The following is a 14,963-nucleotide window of genomic DNA, read 5'->3' on the forward strand; positions in this document are numbered from 1 at the left end:
CACTGCGCTGACCTTTGACCAGTCGGCCGCCTGATTCGCACTGATGTTCTTCCAGCTTCCTTTTGAGGTCCCTGCTCTTTAAATGCAAAAGACGCACAAAGTCAGACCACGTTCACCTGGCCTCGGGGTATCAGTGTTTACAAATTACAATATTTATTCATTCCATATTTATGTGTTTGGTGAACAAAAGATCCTTCATCCCTGCGTGACTGACACGGGGTCCGAGATACGAGGGAGGGTAATCGAAGCGCAAAATGGCTCTTTGAGTCTGGCACGGGGAAAAACACAGGAATCCGAGTAACGAATTAATCTGTGCTCGGCTCACACGGAGGAGGACGGATGTGCATATGGTAAAGTGCGTGTATATGCGTGTGTGTGTGTGTGTGTGTGTGTGTGTGTGTGCGCGTTTTCAGTCTGAATAATATATATTGTGTTCCTGTAATAAAACCAATTTGTGTAATACAGTTCTGTTCACTAGCTAGGCGATCTGTTCCATTTCATAGCAATACAATTGTATAATGCATTTTAAATTACCTAATGCATCTTATTTTCATCCCAATTATTATATCCCCCGGCCACTGTAAACAATACTGAGATATGAAAATAGAGAGACATAAAAACACCTTCGCATGCTTGCTCAAGGCAGATGCGAGTACAAATTACATTTACGTTTATTCATTACATTATGGGCTGATGATTTTTATCCTTAAGCGACTTAAAGCGAGGTGAACAGTTACGGGTTAAAGACTTGCTCGAGTGGTGGAAGAACCTTATCCGCTGGTCCACCACTTCCCGGAAAAAATATCACGTAAAAGGGAACGTGACTATAAATCACCTTTTATTGTTTCGTATTTACAAAGACCACCCAAGCGCACCTTCTTACCGAACATGATAATAAAAATTAGATTTTTCAAATTCAGAACAGAAACTGAGCCGAGTACAGAAAGTTTCAGAAGAATGTTCTCAGCGTTGTAAAAATGGAAAATGGGTCATTACGGGATGAATGCAACAAATATTTATATATGTAGGACTGTGCTTAGGGTTAGAGTCACTGTTTGAGTGAACCCAATGTGAGGCAGAGCAGCTAGCTCTCCCTCACCCAGGGGAGCGGACTTGTAACTGGATGTGTCGGGCGGAGAGAAAGCGTGGAGGAGAGTGGAGGAGGGTGCACGTGGGCCAGAGGGGCTTCTTTTGGCAGGCGGAGGGAGCTGCGCTGGCGGCTAGCCGGGGATAAAAGGCCTCTGCCGTGTCACTCACTTACTCTCCTCTTTGGTAAATAAAGGTTTCTGACAACAAAGGCCAGCAGCGTTTGTCTAGCCTCTAGTGAGGGGGGGATATAAATAAAAAATAAAAAAAGACGGCATGCACTCTGGATGTAAGGATGGAATAAAGAAGACTAAGAGAAACCGATGGAGGAACAACAACAACAAAAAAAGGAAAGAAAAAGGAAAGCATGGCCTCTCAGATCTGGGCTAGTGTAAGCATGTTGATTTTGATTAAATAAAGAACACACGCCCTGCCAAAAGCGAGTGAGGCTTCAGCTTGAATCAACGATTTACAAGTCAATCATGTTGGTGTGTGTGTGTATGTGTGTGTGTGAGAGAGAGAGAGAGAGAGGAGAGGGATAGAGTCCTATCTAGAGAGGAGATTAGGGGTTAGAAGGAGGTCCTGACCTCCATTCTAATCCCCAAAAGTGCATGGGTGGAAAAATCTCTGGTACTAAAGAGAGAAAATAACAACAGGGCGTGGTTATATAAAATAATCAACGAGAGGCTGGTGTGATGCGGTCTGGCATGGAGCAGAGTTACTACTACCACCCTGAATTTAATTATTTTCCAATAGCACCATGTCCTGAAGTGTTTTAGTCATAAAACACCACAGGAATTTGCCAACACTAATTTATTCATTGAAAAAACGCATACACTTCTTCTCCATTTGAAGTTACATCTAATGTTGTGGAACAACTGCGTAACAAGTTAGTTCTTGTCATCACGAGTGTCATAATAGCTATAAACAGTCGTGCCTTCCCTGCCTCGTGTTGTTTTTCTCTCTCTTAAAGTTAATAAGATAAAAACTGACATTGGAGACTCCTTCCATAAACTCTCACAAAATAATCCGCCATTTCAACGATGGCTCAGGTTTTAAAATCTATACATGTGGCGCGTCCACCATACGAGTTCCTGCGCGAGCTGTTACTACAGAAACGGTAACGTATTAGAACGAGCGCGTTAACATGAGCCGGAAATATTCTGACCTATCGGAGCTGAGAATTCGACATCGCTGTGGTATAACCTAGTCATTACAAATATTGCAATTAATAAAAACACAGTTACAGGCTACTGTTTTCACGGGACGGTTATTCTCCAGATCAGTGTCTTGACGTCACCTCGGAGACCTATGAACAAAAATTAAAAAAATGTTCTACGTCTGCAGACACGGAGCAACAGTTACGTGCTGCAAAAGCGTTTGGTGAGAGTCTGGAAAAACCTTAACGTTCGCGTTTCCCCTTTATAAAGTATGAATAAATTAAATAAACATAAAATTACAATTAAAAAAATAATATATAATTTTAAAACATTTTGATTTTATAAATTGTGCAGGGAAAAAAAAAAAATCAACGAATGAAATAAATGAATTTAAATGAATGAATGACTGAAACAAAAAGCTTAAGAGAGCATGTGTAGGGTTGAGCATCCAGCTGTTTTTTATTTTATTGCATTTTTTAATTATTATTATTATCTTTTAATTCCCATATCAACAACCTCATGGTTCACGAGTACCCCGAAAGGTCTCTCAAGTCACGTACAGATGCCAACTGCATGAACCCATCTGTCCATTCCCCTTTGCGTCCTCCTCATCGTCCCGTTCTTAGCAACGATGTCGCTTTAATGAACGAGCAGCAGGAAAGTCACTACATACATGTACAGCTTTAAAGCTTTCACGATCACCTTCTGGGTTCTTGATCCTGTCCTGCTAAAGAACAACCAAGCTGCATAACGTGTCCTGCACTCTGGGCCTCACATCCACAGAGAGGAAGCCGTGTCGTCATCTCCCGCTGCTCTAATCCAACAAGAACAGCGAGTAATGAAATATTGATCACTTTCACTGTGGTGACTTTTATTTGAGGTCAGACCACGCTGCGGTCGGCCGCATCTAACCTCTTAACCTCGGCGTGCCTAATTGTTAAAAAAAGAGTGACATCTAAAACAGTTAACCACAATAAAAAATAAAAAAAATTAAAATCTCATCGAGTACTTCTTAAGCGACAAACTTTCATTCCAAAGCCAACCTGAGCACAGCGACAGGCAAGAAATCTTTTCCTAATATCCGCCGTTTTTTTTTCTCCTAAAACCATAAGCGTATAAAGCGTGATTGGATAAAATTTATCTGTATTTGCAATGATAAAGAGGTTGCAGACCCTCTGCACACAGACATATTGAGCAATTGCTTCTTTGCAGCGGCATCCACGCCGCATGAACTGCCTGGTTTGATCAAAGGGAATAAACATTAATGTCTAATGGGTTATCAGCTACTCGAGCTACTCTCGTCTGTCATGCGTGTCGGCGAGGAAAAGACTGCAAGTCTCTACGGGCGTCCCTTCTGTTCATCTCATTTTCCGATATGAACAGGGGGGAAAAAAAAATAAAAACTACAGCCCATAATAGAGCATTATTCTAATTTCGGGTTTTTATTTATTTATTATTTACACATAAAGGGAAAGCAATATTTGCTCCCAAACTGCCCTAATCTTCTCACCAGCAATAGCTCCACGCTGCAGTTATTATTCTTATTCGTATGAATAATATGCACTCCATGGTTAGTTCCCACCGCCCCATCTCTCTTTCTCTCATATTTTAGATCTCACATGGCGCTTGCTCATATCCTGTCAGTATATCAATCATAGTGAGCTGTCCACTCAATCCGCCCCTGATTTATCAGGGTGCTACGTCCCCGACTCCATAAGTCGACCCAAACTGTTTTAACGTGACAGTGACGGATAGCTGCTTGGACCGGGGCAACCTGTTCCACTTAGCTTAGCTCACAAACACCCAATCACACCTTCCTAACTTCTACTGCAGTCCACACTTACATCGAGATGTAACAATAGGTCTGAATTTTCAGATATTTTTTTTCCCCCCTAAATAAATATGCTCGGTGGATTTTAATCGCATTTTAAAACCTGAGATTTTGAAGCATGATAGCAGTGTCGTATGGAATAAAACGTGATAGAATCTCAAAGACAACTGCTGTCTGTGCACTGTTATATAGATACTTAAAGCTAGTACATGTACGATTTTAAAAGGCGTTCCTTAAAATCAAAGTTTCGCATCGACTGAACACCGAGGATCGTTACACAAAGAATCTTTAAAATATAACTTTATAAATGCAATAAAGCACCAGCCATTTATAGTGCATGTTGCCTGTGCAATTTGTTGCCACTTTTCTGCCTACTTCTCATTCTTCAAATCTTATTACAATAATGCATCCTGCTGGACTAATCACATAAAGGAAATGTGAATTTCCTCCTTACCCAAGTAGGAGGGAAGCATGTATTTTACCACAAAAACTGTAGCGTATATTGGTAGAAGGGACAGTATAAATTATGTCAAAATAGGAATTGGTTGAACTGATATTTAACTGCAGAAATGTTTGGCTTTACAAGCAACTGGCTGACTCTATAAGCATCCTTTATACAATTCCTTTATACAAAATGAACATAAGTCTATAGGTGCGTCTCAAATCGCTTACATATGCACTATTCTATGCCAATTTGTAGTATAAATAGTCTAAGTAGAAGTATTGTGTTCACACTGAAAATTCCAACAAGAAGAAGTGCACTTAAAGTACGCGGATGATGCACTTATTCTGAAAAAAACTAAGTGTGCAATGTTGGACACTTCATGTACTCAACGGTCACAGCTTTGCTCATGTAGTGGAAGAGAGGAGGGGCTACCAGGCACTGACGCTGAGAGGAGGGGCTACCAGGTGCTGACTGGCTCAAATTTGCTCACAATTAAAAAAAGGTCATGCTGGGCATAAAATCTAACACTGACAACAGTAAACTGAAGAAATTCTTTTTCGTTGACTTCTGCTGAAGCTAGCGGCGTAACATTATGCGCGTTTGACGTCATTTGACGTTTGGTTTATATTTCCGATTAGTAAAAAACTGTTAAGAGTTCCATTTGAGATGGGTACTACACTTCTAAAATTCATACACTAGACACATAGTGCATAGTGTAAGTGCACGGTGTATAGTACGTCATATGGGACACATCACATGTCTATATGGACGACACACCCATATGTACTTCTTCCACAAACTTTTGCCACAAAATTGGAGACACACAATTGTGTAGGATGTCTTTGTATGCTGTAACATTACAATTTCCCTTCACTGGAACCAAGAGGTCCAAACCTGTTCCAGCATGACAATGCCCCTTGCACAAAGTGAGCTCCATGAACACATGGTTTGCCAAGGTTGGAGTGGAAGAACTCGACTGAGCCCTGACATCAACCCCACTGAACATTTTTGGGATGAACTGGAACACCAACTTCACAAAAGGCCTTGCTGCTGGAAATCAGTGTCCAACCACATGTGCTCTTGTGACTGAATGAGCACAAATCTGCACAGCCACAGTCCAAAAACAAGTGGAATTTCTTCCCAGAACAGTAGAGATGTGAAGTGAAGTAACTCCATATTACTGTAAGTAAGTATATAAAGTGATAGGTATGCAGTCTAGAGTAGTCTCAGAAAGTCTCACTTCCTGCAGTTTGATAAGGAAATGAGCTGGAAGTTTTACTGAGCATCGTGCAGAACCAGAATCGGTTCTTCTGGAGACTTTGACTGTCGCATTCGCTTCTTATTTTTTCAGCAAAATCCTGCAACCTTCGTTATGTTTTTTGTCTGAAAAGTGGTCCCTTACATCATATGCTGCTTTCTTTAATGACATACAAACATTTCTCTGTAACGTTTGATTTTGTGCTAGAAAACTAATGTTAGGGAATCCAAAATGTTTTGTGCTGACTCGAGATATATAGTGACGATCTTAAACACAGGTGCCCTTCACATCCCTCGTCCTTTCCCCTTCAGTGAATAGTCTTTTCCACTGGGTGTATTTTATTTGCATTTGGTCTGATGGCTGCTTTAGCTGGAAAAAAAAAACTGACAGTATTTTTCAAGTGTCTCAACGGTAAAAGTTGGAGCCGGAACTACATTGTTAATTTTGCCAACAAGCAACAGATATCTAACGCACCCAAAATGTCTTCCAGAAATATTTGCCTTAAACTACGTCCTCTTCTCACGTCACAAAACCAATGTGGTTTAGCACACTGCAAGTCTTCACTTTCATGCTAGGTGGTAGCCGTGTTCGGACATTCGGAATCACGTATTTACCTTAATGCAAACTGGTACTGTTCGGCCCCCAGGCTCCGCCTCCTAAAGTTTGAAGACTGAAAAGTACTGGCCAGCTTGAAGTGATGGAAACAATAATGTAGTTCTACTTTGTGTACGCAAAAATGTTGGAATACAGATTATCACTGCTGTTCGATAAGATTGTCACCATAAATACAAAGTTGAGCAGCTTAATGATGTATGAAGACTTGGGAGTTTCATTAGCTGTTAGCTACATTAGCCTCGCTAGCTGCGGTGCAAAACTAAGTAAGCAAAACTTTAGACATAATGCCTTGGCTGAAAGGCTGCATCTGGTGTAACCAGATAATGGTGTTAAAAAAAAAAAATTAACCCATTCACTTAATTTGATTAACACCAATTTGATCAACTACTAAACATCCAAGTGCTTCACTGTGCACCTGCTCATGATTAAATCCTTTTCTGTGTGCGAGAGAAATTTCTCCATCTCCTACAGATGCACAAAAGCTACGCTATTATCTCCTAAACATTTTAACCACCAAATTCTACTCAAGCTCTTTACCTACATTTGTAATGGTAATGAAATCATTTGCTTTCTAACACAAGAACACAGTCTCTACAGTCTGTGTGTGTGTGTGTGTGTGTGTGTGTGTACATGAAGTGGAATGCGACCATTTCAATAAACAGTGAATAGATAATTGTTTTAATTGCATTAATTAATCAACCTAAGTGCCCCCTTTGTCTTCTTCACTCTAAAGGGCCACAAGGACAGGAAAAAGCGCTTTGACCCGAGGGTGCTTGGGCCTGTGCTTAATTAATGAAATAATCATAACGTGCACTAATAACTGCTGTATTTATTGGGAGCGAGCACGTGCAGAGGACCGGCAGCTGGCGAGAAAAGCAAGTGGCTCCGAAAACAGAAGGTCTTTAATGGCAGGCTGTCACAAGCTAATTAGCTGAGCAGTCATTCTGCACAAGTATAAATGAGAGAGACTTGAGGGGGAAGTAAGCTTTTACATGGGGTGCAGCTTAGCTTCTTTTCTTTTTTTCCTTTTTAAATTAAAAACTCACAGGTCTGCTGGGTTTGTTGTTGTTTTTTTTCACTGAAATAAAACTCTCATATTGGCCTAACAAAAATATTTCTTGACATCTCCTACCATCTTTGAAACCGAGCAAAGAAAAAAAAAAATTATGCAGATTTTTAGACTGCATGTTTGTGCTTTTATGACTCATGGGTTAGCGCTTGTTGCTTTTTTTTTTCATATTTCACATCATATTTAAAGATTAACTGACTTTATTCTGACTGTTTAGAAGGTGTTGATTAATATGTTATTTTTACAGTAATAACACACTCCAAGTACACAGAATTAAATAAATAACTATTGTATATTATTCTTATGGTGACGTTTTCTGTGAGGAGATGTTTATTCAGTATTTTAACATGTATTAAACTTTTTTGGAAGGAGTCTCCTATGTCAGTGCTTTGTAACAGTCAGAAAGGCCCCCCCCCCCCCCCCCCCCCCCGCCATTGTTTTATTCCTTAAATTAATTCTTCATTTACTTTTCAGAAAAAAATGCTGAACAGCTGTAGAAACCAAAGAACAAATGATAATATTAAAGTATTATTAGAGTATAGTAGTATTAAACTTTTTTTTTTTTAATTGAGCCTTACAACCTTCAGAATAACACAGAACCTTCATTCTGTCATTGAAATGTTATTCAGCTACTAATGTCTGAAATCACCTGCCACTGTAATGCGAGCACCTGCACATTCATGCAGTTATCCAAACAGCCAATCGTGTTGCAGCAGTGCAATTCATAAAATCATGCAGATACAGGTCAAGGGCTTCAGTCAACGCTCACAGAAAAACATCGGAATAGGGAAAAAAATATTATCTGTGAGTGCTGGAGCCAGATGTGCTGGTTTGTATTTCAGAAACTGTTGCGCATAAGAATGTTCACACACACAACAGTCTCTAGGGTTTCCACAGAATGGTGTGAAAACGGAAAAAACATCCATCCAGTGAGCAGCAGCTCTGCGGGTGGAAACGCCTTGTTGATGAGGAGAGGAGAATGGTCAGAGCTGACAGGACGGCTATAGTAACTCAAATAACCACTCTTTACGACCGTGGTGAGCAGAAAAGCATCTCAGAACGCCCAGCATGTCAAACCTTGAAGTTGATGGGTTGTATCGCCAGAAGCCCATGACGGGTTTCACTCCCGTCAGTCGGGAACAGGGATCTGAAGCGCAGGTTCGCCAAAATTGGACAATTGAAGAAAAAATTTAAAAAAAAAAAAAAATTAAAAAAAAATAGACTGGACAATCTTACAAGGTACAGGTGTTCCTATTTAAGTGGCTGGTGAGTGTATATTTTATACCACACTGAGCAAAGAAACATTTCTCCTCACCTCCTCCGACTGCGGGAGCGAGAGCGGCGTGATCTGTGGCTCCGCCCCCTATCTGCGCTTCGACTCCGCCTCCTCTCAGTGCTGCGGCTTCTCTTCCTGTGGCTGGAGCCTCTTGAGGAGCTGCTGCTGGAGCGATGCCTGCGCCTGGAGTGGCAGCAAAACATACAACACACAATACACACACAATCAGAGCGTTACCACTTCTCTAACTGTCCAGTCGTTTTGTAATCCTTGACCTGCGTACAGACCCGAAATGCGCTGCTATAGAGAATATGTAGAAAAGTTGTGTAAAATCGATAATGCCGCCTTATTGTATGGAGTCATAGTTTAGAATTAAAGCATGCGCATAAAACAGAAATAAAATCTCTTATTGATAATCAGAACCCATCAACTGGAATGACTCACCGTGCTGGGTTTAGAAAAGCTGACATCACTCCTATAGACGAGCTACACCCCCCCCCCCCCCATCCTCCCACAAACACATACACGACTCCATTATTCTCCATTATTTCAACTAATGAACTCGCTCACTTACTCTTTCAGTCTCCTCCAGCTTCCGCTATTCAACGTGTGCTACTGATTCTCTCAGTCTACTCACAGCCTAAACAGAAACGTTCCTAAATGTTTATTCGATTAGATATATATCATTCGCCAAGTTCCACTAATTAAATGCCTTACCACATTCAGCAAGCTTCCGTACTTGTACGGCGTCTCGCAGTAAGTCACAAAACAGGCAGATTTTGGACGGGAAAAAACGTCTAGGGCTGGAACGGTGCGTTTCATCTCCACTAGCGAGGAAGTTCATTCTGTTTTTAAACCTGCGCTCAGAGCCTGCGCGGACAGCTAGTGTGTGTGTGTGTGTGTGTGTGTGTGAGAAAGTGGCGATCGTCCAGAAAGTTCGAGTAATATTCACTATTAAATGTATATTCTTTCCCTATTGCTTGCATCTATGTAAAGCGAAAATAGACAGGAATGACTGAGGAGGATGGAAGAGTAAGAAAAGGAAAGAAAACCACTACAAATAATACAAACCTTATTATATCAGACTTGCGGTACTGACAAACCAGCCCTGCATTACAGTGCCTATATGGCATGCTCTAATCTTCCTCTCATCAACATACAGATCAACACATTCCTATAAGTAAATATGCGTTTCAATATAATTATTAACAGGCCCAAAACGTTTTTATTTTTATTTTTAAATACCAAGCATGACATCCTTCCCAGAGAACACGAGCACCGTCCTTTCCAGTTCCAGCCCTCACATTATCTAACCAAATCCCTTCTGTCCTCTCCAACCCGACTATTTGTTTCGGAGACAGCAACTGTTTCCCCATCACGTATAATGCACACTGACCAAATGGCATGAATAATTGAAGCGAGACAGACGGCACTAAGAGACTCCCTCGAAGAGTCAAAGTGTATGAATGCGTCTGTGGGGAGAGGAGGGGGTCGCGTGACACGCTGCTGTTCTTTTCGTTTTTCTATTAGAGTTGTTCCATTTGATATGAGGTCCTGTGGAAGATGAAGACCGGTGCGATGGGAACACTCGCACACCCAGCAGTTACAGCTGTAATGTAAGAATTGAACGATTACACTGGGGCAGATGCTGAGATCTTAATGCCTTCCCTCAGAGAGACAATAACAGAGACTGTAGAAGATTTTGTATGGACTGTATTGGATTTTCCCGTTTCGATTGGCTGCTACTTCATGCACCACCAGCATAAACATTAGGCCTGTCGCGATCGTTACGTTATCGACTTATCGTACGATATACGCACGTGACCTCGATCATTTTTGCTGACCGTTGTGTTTACATAAGAATGAACGTCACCAACATTTTAGTCAGTCATTCGCGCTGCTTCTGGCCTGTTGTCTGAACCTCGAATGTTTGTCGGATGTAAGATTTAAAAATAAATAAATAAAAAAAATGCACATTCCAATGTAAAAACTGAGTGCATTCCAATTTAAGATGTGCAGCAAGCACTAGCACCGATTTTAATTAAAACATAATGTTGAAAAAAATGACGCAAGGTATTAACAATGTAATTAAATGTTTTTTGAAGAATAAAAATCTAGAAAAACTGGTTCTAGTGTTTCAAATAATCCAGTCGTAGTCAATAATGTCGAGGATTGAGTCTCTTAAGCCGTACGAGCTGAACAGCGGTAAACTGAAGCGCTTTACTAGCGGGTTAATTAACTCACCCTGACGCATCATATACACATGAGATTAATTAGACATTTACACAACTTAAATCTAATATTACAACTCGCTTCTGCACAAAATGACGCCGCGAATGCACAAGTGAAGTTGAACTTAAGTACGGCGCTCGGTAGAACGGTAAGTCGCTCTTTCCGTAACGACGCACTAAAACACGGACAATTAATAACTAAAGCATAAAGAGTTCACTCTAGTGTACTACAGTAGAGTACTCATGCTAATGTTATTATTTCAGGAGATCAGGTTTTCACAAGGGCAGTTTTCACATGTTTTTGTTGATCCATGTTGAAGTTAATATATAAAATGTGAGAATATTCGCTTTCATTTTTGCATTCTCTCATCAAATAAAACGCCGTTAACTAATATTCGATGATATTTTAGTCCGAGTCTAATTGACTAAAATGAATAAATATGACGACCAAAAACTGACTAAATTTAAAGGATATTTTTGCCAGAGGAAATTAAACAAAACATTTTTCGCCATACCAATTCCAGTGTCTGAATATTCTTAAGAATTAAAAGTTCTTTGCACTTTGAAAGGGTGTACTTGCATTATTCTGTTATTATATTATCATTATAGCAGTGGAATAAAATGGTCTTAAAATTGCAATAATATCGTTTATCGCAATTATTTCTGAGACAATATATCGTCCAACAAAAGTGGTTATCGTGTAGTGAACATTGAACAGAACTTGTAGCTGATGTCATCCAGCACAGAAGAATCACTAGAACACTTGGGTTTCAGCCAGAGGTGTGCACATTGTTAACCATTTAAAGTGTCAGTACTTGAATCGTGAAATCAGTGTCTGGTAGGTGAAATAGTGTCTGGTAGGTATAGTGAATCATGAAATCAGTGTCTGGTAGATGAAACAGTGTCTGGTAGGTATAGTGAATCGTGAAATCAGTGTCTGGTAGGTGAAATAGTGTCTGGCAGGTATAGTGAATCGTGAAATCAGTGTCTGGTAGATGAAACAGTGTCTGGTAGGTATAGTGAATCGTGAAATCAGTGTCTGGTAGGTAAAATAGTGTCTGGCAGGTATAGTGAATCGTGAAATCAGTGTCTGGTAGGTATAGTGAATCGTGAAATCAGTGTCTGGTAGGTGAAATAGTGTCTGGTAGGTATAGTGAATCGTGAAATCAGTGTCTGGTAGGTGAAATAGTGTCTGGCAGGTATAGTGAATCGTGAAATCAGTGTCTGGTAGGTCTGTCGCGATACCTAAAACTCGATACGATACAATAACTGAAACTTAATAATGGCACGAAATAAAAGACCGCGAATTAAACATTAGTCAAACCTTTCAAGGGGGTGTGTCTGAAGCGCGAGGCTTTTCCCGTTCTAACGTTTGTTAGTTGTTCTATCAGAGTCACGCAGCTCTCTGTAGCCTTGGACGTGTTTTTGAATCTTGTGTTCTGCACTACCATATACGGACTTTCCCATCGCCATGGTGATTTCTTTAATCTAGATTGAATAAGCAAGAAAAGCAGCAAAAAGTTTGTTTTGTGTGTGTTGCTTCAAGTTTACGTTTAGTTTTATACACTGGCACAGAAGAGTGATCTAGGGTGCGCCTCAATCAGCACCCAAGTAGTCAGAAGTCAGGGCAACGATCAGGGACTCGGCCATTTTAAAGGCTGTCTCAATTGCAAAATCCTTCCGGTGCCCTGGAATGTTTGGTCCCTAAAAAAATCCCACAATGCACCGCAAAAACCAAGAAGCATCGATGCTCACTATGTTCCCTAACTGGAAAAGATATTGGTCCTGCCTGCTGTTGATAAATGCCAGTGGTGACGTTTTACAACCATGTCACAGGGAACCGGGTCATCGGTGTCCCAATGTTTAATGAGCCAGGGTCCTTACCAGTGCACGAACCCGTGTACACCATATACTGATTCATGACCTACAGAGCTGATTGAGATGCACCCATAGATTCGGTACACTGTAAACTCACCAGGATGCCAAAGCGCTCTCAAATGCCAAACCTCAAAGAGTGAAGCCACTGGTGTTTTTCCCCCCAAGCTTTCACACTAAAGCTAATCCAAAAACAGCATGCTTAGAAGAGGTGGGTTTTTTAAAAGCCCCATAGACTCTCCTACTCTTTCAAGGAGGGAATGCGGGCTCGATTACGCTGAAATGTTTATTACACCACACATAATATATGCTGTATTTTATGACAAACAGCCTACTTTATTATGCAGACTGCTGAATGTATTTTTCCATATGCAGACGTATCAAACCGAGAAGCCATGTCATTATCCCCCTACTGCTCGTGTATTTAGTATTCCATGCGTCTATGTTCGATCTGGGGAGGGAAAACCGTAAAAAGAGGCTGACTATAGAAGATAACGTAAATAGTTGGCAGAGCAGAGAAAGGAAATTGAGAACAAAGCTCAAAGAGGTGTAAAATTTTATTTTATTTTTTTAAATCAGATCTGCGTTTGTGGGGTTGTTGTTTATCTGAGGTATTAGAAATCTGTACATATTGTACATTTTATTTCCACACCGACCTCCTGTCTCGGTCTCTGGAGCGCGAGTGGCTTCGTCTGCTCGAGTGTTTGCTGCGGCTGGTCACTCTGCTCCCCGATGAGCTGGAGGAGGAAGAGGACGAAGACGAGCGTCGTCTGTGCTTCTTTTTGCGGCGGCTGCGGCTGTCGTCCTCGCTGTCTGACGAGCGGCGGCCCATGTCTGCTCAGTGCCTGGGTCGAAACAGGAAAGAGGAAAAAAAAAAAAAGATATGATGCACCATCTAAGATGTTGCGAGGCCAGAATACCAACTATAAATTGTTAAAGCTTTGAGCATATGTCCATCAAGGGCTACGCCATGCAACACATTTACCATGTTCCATTCTTTCATCTTTAGTAAGTGCTATACTGTGGTCACTCTGCAGTTTGCTGAAGATCATGTGGACAAGCCAGAAGGCTATGGGGAAAAATGTCTTGTGGATGGATGAGACCAAAATAGATTTTTTGGCTTAAATGAGAAGTGTTATGTTTGGAGAAAGGAAAACACTGCATTCCAGCACAAGACCCTTATCTCATCTGTCAAACATGGTGGTGGTAGTATCATGGTTTGGACCTGTTTTGCTGCATCTGGTCCAGGACGACTTGCCATCATTGATGGAACAATGAATTCTGAATTATACCAGCGATTTCTAAAGGAAAATGTCAGGACATCTGTCTGTGAACTGAATCTCAAGAGTAAGTGCGGCACGCAGCAAGAGAACAATCCTAAGCACACGGGTCGTTCTACCAAAGAATGATTAAAGAAGAATAAAGTTAATGTTTTAGAATGGCCAAGTCAACGTCCTGACCTTAGTCCAATAGAAATGTTGTGGAAGGACCTGAAGCAAGCAGTTCAAGTGAGGAAACCCACCAACATCCCAGAATTGAAGCTGTTCTGTACTGAGGAACGGGCTAAAATTCCTCCAAGCCAATCTGCAGGACTGACCAACAGTTACCAGAAACGTTTAGTTGCAGTTATTGTAGCATATTAGGGCTGCAACTAACGATTATTTTCATAACCGATTAGTTGGCCAGGTATTTTTTCGATTAATCGGATGGGGCGGGGAAAACTTTCAATACACTTTTTTTGTTTGTTTATTTAAAATAAAATCCACACACTGAGTGTTACAAATATAAACTTCAGACTAAAACTTTACACAACTGTTTGTCCAAAGCAGAAAAGCACCCAATACACACAAACACACACACACACACCAGAATATATATTATTCATTTAGGATTGTAGTTTAATTCTGTGCTTTTTGTGCATCCATAAAAAAAAATAACACATAAATACTTATATACAATATAAACTAAAATAAATTTTATGTGTGTGTGTGTCTGTGTATATGTGTGTGTGTCTGTGTATATGTGTGTGTGTGTGTATATATATATATATATATATATATATATATATATATATATATATATATATATATACATATATATACACACACACACACACA

The 14,963-nt window shown here is 40.5% G+C and overlaps 1 protein-coding gene across 2 annotated transcripts in view; it reads right to left on the bottom strand.

The window, feature by feature from the left end:
• rsrc1 (arginine/serine-rich coiled-coil 1) overlaps positions 1-14,963 on the bottom strand; it is a 157,856-nt gene that overhangs the window by 141,261 nt on the left and 1,632 nt on the right. For both annotated transcript variants that reach the window (XM_017496124.3, XM_017496123.3), the window contains exons 2-3: positions 13,503-13,691; positions 8,780-8,923 (exon numbers count right to left, since the gene is read on the bottom strand). In XM_017496124.3, coding sequence (XP_017351613.1) covers positions 8,780-8,923; positions 13,503-13,678 — 320 coding nt within the window. In that variant the 5' untranslated portion in view covers positions 13,679-13,691. The remainder of the gene's footprint in view (positions 1-8,779; positions 8,924-13,502; positions 13,692-14,963) is intronic.

This window comes from Ictalurus punctatus, chromosome 20, assembly GCF_001660625.3.
Source record: "Ictalurus punctatus breed USDA103 chromosome 20, Coco_2.0, whole genome shotgun sequence".
Lineage (NCBI taxonomy): Eukaryota > Metazoa > Chordata > Actinopteri > Siluriformes > Ictaluridae > Ictalurus > Ictalurus punctatus.